General features: G+C 44.9%; 1 protein-coding gene across 1 annotated transcript in view; it reads right to left on the bottom strand.

The window, feature by feature from the left end:
• TENM4 (teneurin transmembrane protein 4) overlaps window positions 1-9,416 on the bottom strand; it is a 375,350-nt gene that overhangs the window by 113,922 nt on the left and 252,012 nt on the right. The window contains exon 11 of the mRNA XM_023535518.1: window positions 4,926-5,111. Coding sequence (XP_023391286.1) covers window positions 4,926-5,111 — 186 coding nt within the window. The remainder of the gene's footprint in view (window positions 1-4,925; window positions 5,112-9,416) is intronic.

The raw sequence follows: 9,416 nt of genomic DNA, 5'->3' as shown, positions 1-9,416 counted from the left end.
ACTAATGAATGGTGGATTCAGGACTTCACAAAAATTCCTTCATCTTTCTTCTCAGAACTTCAGAATAAAGACGATAGTAGCAGAGTCATTTTTCCTCTTGGGCCATGTTTATTCTTTCAACATTGCACAAATGTTTCTTGTGCTCCTTCTACATTCCTGTCACTATGCAAGAAACTGGAGAGCGTGGTGGCACATAGCTGTTTATGATAGAGACTCTGGGCTTTTGGCATGAGGTTGGTCTGTGAGGTTTTAGGTGTCTTTCCCATTTCTATGACCTCCAACATGAAAACCTCCTTCCTTGACTTGCTTGTACCAACAGAAGTTTCTCAAAATTTCTCTTAGGATAATCCTAAGAAGCTTCAGGGGGTCCCCATCAAAGGTCATGGAGAATATGGCAAGAGGCTTTTCATTTTTATTCTCAAGGAGCCTCAGTTGACTCTAATAGTTGTATCACTGGTACATATTAGGCCAGGTAAAACAAGGATCATTTCAGCAGGCAATGCTTGGGGTGTTTACAATCATCTACATTTCTTTCAGATGGATGACATACCATCAAAGGGATATTTTTGTTAAGATCTTGGCTATATTAATGCTCTTCTCTCTTTGGATGAAGGATCAATGAGAAAGTGGCCAATGGCACCCATCCTGAAAGGGACTCAACAAGGCCTACTAATTTTCCCCCAGTTTCCCACCCCCACTACATGTGAGCTGAAATCTCCCAGAACCACTGTCTAATATAGAGCTCTTGCTCTGATAACTTGGGGTAGACCCCTGCCGATTTTCTCTTTCTCTTTGTCAGCATTTGTCCTGTTGGTCATAGGTCCTGTTATGAGAGAATGCTTTTGAGGAGGGATAAGCATTGGGCCATCACATAGGTGCCAACACCTTGTGAGTGACTTGTGAGCTCTCGGTGGAGGACTGTCTGATTACGAAAAAGAAACCCAAGACCTACCATTCAAAAGTGGGCAAAGAACTCCAGAAGATTATATGGCCTTTTTAAATAATTTCTTTTTATCATGAAGTCTGGCTTTGCTCACTCTAGTAATTACATCATCAGAGTATTATTTTGATCTTTACTCTCAGAAGAGGATTTGTTTAAGAATCAAGATTTATACGATTGGACAGCTCTCCTGAAGCCTAGTAAATAATTCTGCATATCTGGCATCTTGAACAATCACAACTTTAGGGTCAAGGTTTGAATTTTACAAATGTAATCAGAAGCTGGCATTTCCCACATGTGTTTTGAGACTTTATAGACAGGGGGCATGAGTGAATAAAAGAACTATCATAGAAGTGATCCAAAATGTTAGCAGTGTTTTCAAAGAAATAGAAAAAAAAAATTCAACACCTTAAATTTAACTATCATTTGCAGCTTTCTCTAAAGAAATTGGAGGTCAAGCCTCAAACTTAAGAGACTCATAACATTCCTGGAAAGGACATCCAAAAATATGGTTTTGATGACTCTGTTTTGGCCATATATTTGAGAAATAGATCCAAATTAACCCATCTTACCTTAACTTCTGGTCTAGGAAAACCGGGTTCCATAAACATAAGTGGAAGTATTGGTGATGAGTAAGAGTGAAAAATCCCTTTTTATTTGTGGGATATTTTTAGGAACAGGTGACTGAGATTCAGGCTGATGGGTGTGCAGTTCTGTGGGCAGTGGAGGAGGGGGCCAGCATTCCGTCACCCCTAGAGGCCTCTTCCAGCCACCCCATTCTGTGATTCACAGGAGGAGAAAGTGAAGCCCCAGTGATGTTTCTTGAAGATGTAAAGAGACAGATAATTCCTAACATAAGGAGTTAAGATACAATGTGAAATAGTCTTGCTTTTTGACAAAAATATTGTCATTAAATAGGATGCCACTATCGAATTCTCTTTTATTCTGAAAATGAACTTCTTTTGAGAAAAACCTTGGCTTCCATAAAAGAAAGATAGACCAAAGCCCCCAAAGGAGATATTTAATTCCGACTTTGATAATCTACTCTAGGAAATGTCACTAGGGTAAAAGGTTCTTATGTTGGGGATTGGACTATAAGGAGCCCAGGCTTGTCTTATTCTTTTATGCCAGGTGTTAAGTAATCAAGTCATTCTTTTCTGTTTATGGAGGGTGGTAGTGTGTGAGTAAATAGGCCTTCCTCTCTTTTGCTTTTACTGCATGGAGGTCTCTGAATCAATGTCATGGATACTGGCTTTTTCTCTGGTGTGATACACGACTATACTACAGCATATGAGCTAGTGGCACTATAATGACCTACTGTATAATAATAAAATCTGATAACAAGAGAAAATGTAACACTCTGAATTTCTAACTTTTCACATCAGCAGTGTTTTCTTTTCCTAAAGGATCCTCACAAGGAGTGAAGTTCTCTGGAAACATAAGAAAGTGCTGCTTGTTACCATCCAAGTTTAAAAGAGGGGTTCTCCTTCTCATTTCTATTCCAAAAAGAAAAAGAAGGCACCGCCCTTGTTTCTCTCATTTGCATTGCCTCCCCCTTCCCTTCTGTCCAACAAGGTTATTGAAGCGTTCCTTCAGCATTGGGGTGTTGGGTTTCTCAGTGGGGATGCAGCTGGCCACAGGCAGAGATGCACGTGCACGGAGAGCAAGTTGCCATGCAGGGAGATTAGACAGGGACAAAGGAAATGCTCACCACACAATGAAAGGTAACAGAATTCCCAGCCAGCGTCCTTTCATCTGAGCCAGTATGACTAGTCCATTACTTCTTAAATGTCCTGTGACATTTTTCTGGTATTTATGACTGTCAACCTCCCTCTTGAACTGTGCACATTTACCTTGATGGAGTTCTTATCTGGAGGAGAAGAAGCATCTGCAATCCCAAGGAGGAATTTGCTCTTAAAGAGTAACAACAGGGTGAGCAGGGGAGGTGGGAAGGGGTGGTTTGACTTCTTGGCATTGAAACAAAAGGGGTATTCTTTAGGCCAGGCTGATGAACGTCCACAAGACACTAGACGTAACACAGCCTGCCCACAAACCTGGTCATGAGTCATCTGTGACTGGACTGAGAGAGAATCTCCTAAACCCCTCATCATTTGATTCAGATGAGATGCTTTTATCTTATAAAAGTCTGACATCCATAAATTTTAGAACTTGCTAAGGTGACTTGAGGACTCTGTAAGCAAGTTAGAATGGGCTCTGATTTTGGTTTTAATAGGGATGGGTTCCCTTCTGGGCTGGGAGGCTAAAAGGTCAGTCTGTACTCAGTCAGGCAGAAAAGTGAAAGCAGAGTTTAAAGGAGGGGCCCCTCGAGTGACTTGGGCTCTTTCTCTTTAAGGGGTGTCCAGAACAATCATAAGGTAAGATATAATGACATAAAGAAGCCACCCAGAAGCACACAATAAGACACAGCAGCACGTTCTGCTATGAAAAAGCAGGGAGGGTTGCCATCAACTCTGAGTGGATCTGTTAAGATAGCGGGTTGGCAGATTAGGTGTGGACTTCTGAGTGCAACCGTAATAAGAAGGCACAGCCTCTGGGAAAGATATCAGCCAGATGCCACTGCAGAAAACCTGGGCTTTGTCCTACATGAACTACACAGCAAGCAGCTGGTGAGCAGCCCCTGCACCAAGGCTCAGAAGACTGAGCCTCCAATTCCTGTTCTACTTCTTAAAAGTTAAGTAACCTTCAACCTCAGGTCCCTTAAAAGAAGGAAATAATATGTATGCCTTCACAGCATGGTTGTTAGCAGCATGAAATAAAGCAGTTAAAGCCATTAGTACAGTGCTGGACACACTGTAAATACTCAAAAATGAGAAGCTATTACAATGAATAGTAATAAGTATAAGGTGTTCTATAGCCATTTATAAACCGAGTGATGTTTGAGAGCAGGGATGATGAATATAAACTAATTTCAGGCTATAAAACAAAAAGAATGGAGCCTAAATAAACATGAGATAAGAGATAGCTCCATTTGCTCAAAATTCCTTTGTCCTCCAAAAGCTTTGGGTCTGGTCTCCCAGTTTCTGTAAGACTTTAAGAGGTGACTTTCAGAGCTGGAGAGGCACCCAGAATCCTGCCTTCTAAAGCCATGTGCTCACCATCTGATCACAGACCCTTCCTTTAAAAAAAATAATGGAAGAGGAAGACGTTAAAACACACATACACAAACCAGTTGATTCAATAAAGAGCTTTCAGTGAGTGTTCATTCCAGATAATAGACCAAGCAAAATGTCTGGCTGTGTTTAAAATCAACAAAAACAGCGGGAAAGGCAGAAAGAAGGGAATGGACTGATCAGCTTGTTTTGAAAGCTGCCAACAGTGCTGCTTCAGCAGAAGCTGGTGGTGCCGTGCAGCCCCCAAGAGAGGAGAAAAGAGACAAATGCAGACAGGACAGAAGCCGAGGACAGGGGAGGGAGCGGTCTCTGGCCTGATGGGATGCAGATGTGGCTTGGGGCCTGTGGGAAGCTTTCCCAAGCTCTCCCAACCAGATTGTGACTCTCATAATAATGGTTATATTTATTGAGCACTCTACTATTTGCCAGCCTATGCTAAGTTCTTTACATGCATTATTATCCCCATTTTATAGGTAAGGAAACTGAGGCTCAGAGCGGCATTGGGCCTTGCCCCCCATGGCTGCTAAGCAAAACTCATCCGCCTCATTAGTGAACCCCAACTCCTTAACACAGACCCATACTATTTGGCCTGTGAAGGGATAAATAGCAAGGCACGCTAACCAGATAACTGGAATCTGGGAAATGCAGACAGGGAAGGGGGTAAGTTAAAAGTGCCCAGTTATGAGAATAAGTCCAATTGATGTCTAAGGAATGCCAACCATAATGTCACCAGATGAAAGGACTTTGCCCAGTCAGTTCCCACATGCGATGGGGGCCCAGCCTTGGCCCTGAAGTGCCCGACCAAGGCACCATGCAGCCCAGAGAAGGTCCCCCAGGGCCTGGGCCCTCCGTACCGATGGTGCAGTGCTCGCCGTTCCATCCGGGGCTGCACTCGCACTTGCCGTCGCGGCAGGTCCCGTGCTCGGTGCAGCGAGGGTGGCAAGCCCGCTGGTCACAGGCCGCTCCCGTCCAGCCATCCTCACAGCGGCACGTGCCCCCCACGCAGGCGCCGTGGCCGCCACAGTCCGCAGCACAGATTTCTGTGGGGAGGTGGGGAGAGGGAAGGGGCAAACCCGGGCCAGGAGGGGCAGGGGTGGGAGGAGAGAGGGAGAAAACAAGTGTTGAGCGAGTTGTTGTTAGGAACAAGGGTCACACTTGGCTACCTTCCTCGGCTTTTGTGAGCAATCAGATTCCAGATTCCAGAGGCTTGGGAGGCTAATCTCCGTGGACAATGACCCTCGGACAAGAACAATTCTCTTGGCAGAAGCCTGTCCTGAGCCCATTCTTCATCAAAATAGGCTGGATTGAAGGGCTGTAATCTGTTTGCTTTCCCCTATTACCAGTCTGTCCCCACTTCTGTGCTTGCCACTTCCAAAGGGGACCGGCCTGTTGAACAGATGTGAGGAAAAGTCAAATTTAATTAAAAACCAGTTATGTGTGAAAACAAAGTGAGGATGAGTCCTCAATTGCCAAGCAAAGTGCTTGTGGGTCTCGCTGGGGCATGTGAAGGGTTCTCGGGCCTGCATTTTGTTCCAGCCTTGACCCTAAATGAGGTGCAGTGAAAGAAAGGCTGGATCCTGCACCTCCTGGATGTACTCTAGGTGGTTGTTTTGTGCCTTTGCTGTTTTTGCTCTGTCTTCCTGTGCTTCATCACTCCAACTCTGAGCACCATCTAAATGGCCTTTCTGATCCAGAGGGGGTCGTGCGGGTGGGTTGTGGGGGGTGGACTACACAGCCTGACCCTTCACAAACAGGCACATGACCTGACTCACCAGCTTCTTGGCCTTGGGGCCAGCGAAGCTTCATGGTTATGCAGGCAGAGGCTGTGAGGGCTCCCAAACACAACTGTTTTTCAGGAAACGGGCAGAGCAACCACAGCCACCGATACCTCTGCCAGGGCTGTGATGGAGACCCTGACTTGATTCCGTGCCTCACGGCCCAACCGTCTTCAAGTGAAAATCTCAATACCTTTAATTTCTCTCAAACTAAATTATTTGGCACCCATGGGCAAAAATTGTTTTTGACCGTGACTCCCTTTTAAGCTGTACTCTTGGTTTAGAAGCTACTAACGGTCTAACTGCTTTTAAAAAAGAAAACAAAATTAGATCTCGGAGACTCAGGCCTTCCTTACCGGTCTACAAAGCAATGGCTAAAATGTTCAAGAACTAAAAAACAACAGTGAGTTACCATTTATGGTGTGTTTCCATGCCAGGCACCTTGCCAAAGCATACTACCTGCACAGGGAGGTGCTACACGCAATAACACACTGGATTTCTCATCTGCTCAGAGGAGAGGTAGGCTGCTGTAAAATGGGTTCAAAGAGCCCTGACCTGGAGCCAGGGCACCTGGGCTCAGGAATTCTCAGCTATGTGACCTTGGGCAGGTTCCTTGACTTTTCCAATGTGTTGAGCGTGGGCATTATGCTGCTGCCTCACAGCGCCTGTGCTGACTATTGGGGCTTTGGTGGATGACAGAAAGGCCATGGTAAAGATCATTAATTCAGGAAAGGTTTCTCAGGAAAGTGAGTTTTAGACTAGGAGTCCGAGGACCAGGTTTGCAAGGTCGTGCCTGCTCAGCTACTAATCTGCTCTTGATCTTCGGAAGGTCACTTTTCTCTCTGGGTGTCAGTTTCCTTTCTACTAGAGGGGAAACATGATGGCATCAAAGGTCCCTCCAGCCCTCAGGCTATGGGAGTATATGCTACAAGTACCCACCATGTCACAGAGCATCATCTACCCCCAGGCTCAGCTCAAGTGTCCCTCCTCCTCTGAGAAGTCTCCGGAGATTCACTCTGTGGTTATTCTCTTGCCCCTTGCCGTCCCATATTACACGGTAGAGTGATTTTCTGTTTCTCTGTCTCTCTGCCAGATGTGTGGGATTGAATTCTTCTGATCAGTTCTATGCCTGATACCCAGCACAGATCTTGACACAGAAGACTCTTAATCAAGGTTTGTTGTATAATGAATGTATATGTGCCTGGTGCTATAGGTGCCTGAGAATGTAAAACAATTCACATAGACCCTGCTCAGCCTGGCCGAAAATTAATTCAGGCCTATTTGTCTGATTATCTCTAGTGAGTTGCCCCTATGGAAACTTCCCAAGTGAGGGTGGGGCTGTGGAGCAGGGTCACTGCATCCAGCAGCCCTCCAGGAATGGGACTACTTAGGATGCTCTTCCAGCTTCCTTCCCTCCTTGCACAGACAACAATGGCATTCTCCAGGCCCCAGGCCTCCTCAAGTCCTGTTTCTTAAGTTTCCTTCCCTCCACACAGCACTGCAATGACTGCTGGTGGCTCTGGAGGCTGAGGCTGCACTCAGGGGCTAGAACTTTCCCTTGGGAGACAGAGAGAGAGGATTAGCTTAGCATTTGTTTGGGTATACTCAGCACTATTTCCAGGTGGCAGTTTATGGTGTGAAAGTAAATAGCAGACAGTACTTCTGTTCACTGAGGTGTGAGCCAGGAGAGGGACAGAAGGACAGGCTGCTGGGACCAAAGCCTTGGTGATTCAGGCAGCAGGGCATGTGGAGTTCATGGGGGCTGAGAGCAGAAGAGGCAGGCTTTTCCCAGCACTTGACTGTCTGACTTCAGGTCTTAGCTAACAGGTCGTTCATTCCTTTATTAATTAATCTGGAAGCAGTAGGGATAAAAGAGCATAAGACTTGAAATGAGATGTGGTTCCAAATATCACTTCTGCCAGTTATATGAACTTAGGCAACCTATTCAATTGCTCTGAGTTTTGTTTTCTTCCTCTGTAAAAGGGGGAGGAAGAAAGCTTCCACTTTAGGGGGTATTTAGTGCCTGATAAACAGTAGGTATCAATAAATTCACAGTGATTTATTTTTCTAATAATATTCCACGCATGCCCACTATGTGCCAGAGACTGTGCCTGGTACTAGGAATCCAGAGGTCAATAAGATACGATCTCTGCCCTCCAGGAGATCATAGTCCAGACAAAGCACAAACTCATATTGACATTCCAAAGATTATCCAAATAATCTACAGCTGTTACTCACTTCTCTGTACCTTTTTGCTTGTGTGCAATGAATAAAAAAACCACGAATCTTGGGATCAGAAAGATTTGGGGTCTACCCTTGGCTTTGTCACTTGCTGGCTGGGTATTCTGCAAGTTGCAAGTTATGAAATTCATTGGAGCCTCACTTTCTATTTCTGTAAAATGGATATAATAATTCTCACTTCACCAATCTCACAGGGCTGGTGTTAGATCAAATGAGGTCCTATGTGGGAAAGTATTTTTGGTTAATAACTAACAAACACATATCAGGTTTTACAGTTTACAAAGCTCTCTTCATGTACCATTTCTCATTTGACTATTATAATAATGCTGTGAGAACACCTGGCTATTATCTTTCCTAGAGGTGAGGCTACCGAGACCCAGACAGCATAAGGGAATTCTGTCAGGTCATGTGGTCATCTGGTGCTTCTCATTTGGACAATCCTCAGAGCGATGCTGTAAGACTAGCATTTTACAGATAAAAGGGCAGGCTCTTCTCTGGGGGGACTGGACCTCCTGGTTCTTCAAGCAGATTCTCCCCTGTTTTCTGGCCCTGTCGTTTATCCTGTGTTACATCCAAGTCAGACTTTGGATAGATGTGAAATGAAATGAGATCCTCTACGCAGAGTTCCCCAGACATTGGTCTCACTTTTCCCATCTGGAGACCGCAAAGCTATCCACCCAAATATTCCATTTCCTTGCCAGTTTACACTAGACTTGCTCTCCTGGCCTGAAGCTACAGTTGCCTGGTGGCCGGACACCCCTCCAATCAGCCCTTTACAAGCTGGGTTGTGAGCTCTTACACATTTTAATGGAAGGGGCCTGAACAGGGTGACCTTGATGTTTATGGGATACTAAATGACGGTCACACAACCTGTCAGTGTTCAGCTTCTCCTCTGCAGATGGTCTCTCTGCCTGAGTGAAGGAGACCCGCCCACTCATGATGGAACAGAACCCCGAGATGCTACTTCATCACTTGGCCTCAAGTTGTAGGCCCTATTGTGATTTTTAAATATGCCTCAATATTTTTTTTCCTTGAAATAAAAGGAACTGCTTTATTTTTCCTTGTAGATTCTGTTTTGACCTGAAAGCAGATATAACTTCTCAGAGTGAAAACCAAATAGGCTAATGCAAAGGAATGTGCTTTGACAGTTCATATACCCTTTACATAGTTTAAACAGTACTTGGTGAAATTTGGGTCACAGCTTCCTCAATTGTAAACTGAGGATGACACCATTTGCTGTTGAGGGCTGTTGTAGGGATTATTCTCTTTTGTTTAATTTCATGAGTGCTAACTCTTAGTGGGCACTGGGGATCTCATGGGGATTATGAC

Source organism: Pteropus vampyrus, unplaced genomic scaffold, assembly GCF_000151845.1.
Source record: "Pteropus vampyrus isolate Shadow unplaced genomic scaffold, Pvam_2.0 Scaffold141, whole genome shotgun sequence".
Taxonomy (NCBI): Eukaryota; Metazoa; Chordata; class Mammalia; order Chiroptera; family Pteropodidae; genus Pteropus; species Pteropus vampyrus.
Note: the sequence above shows the minus strand (reverse complement) of the source record. Positions and strands in the feature narration are given on the sequence as shown.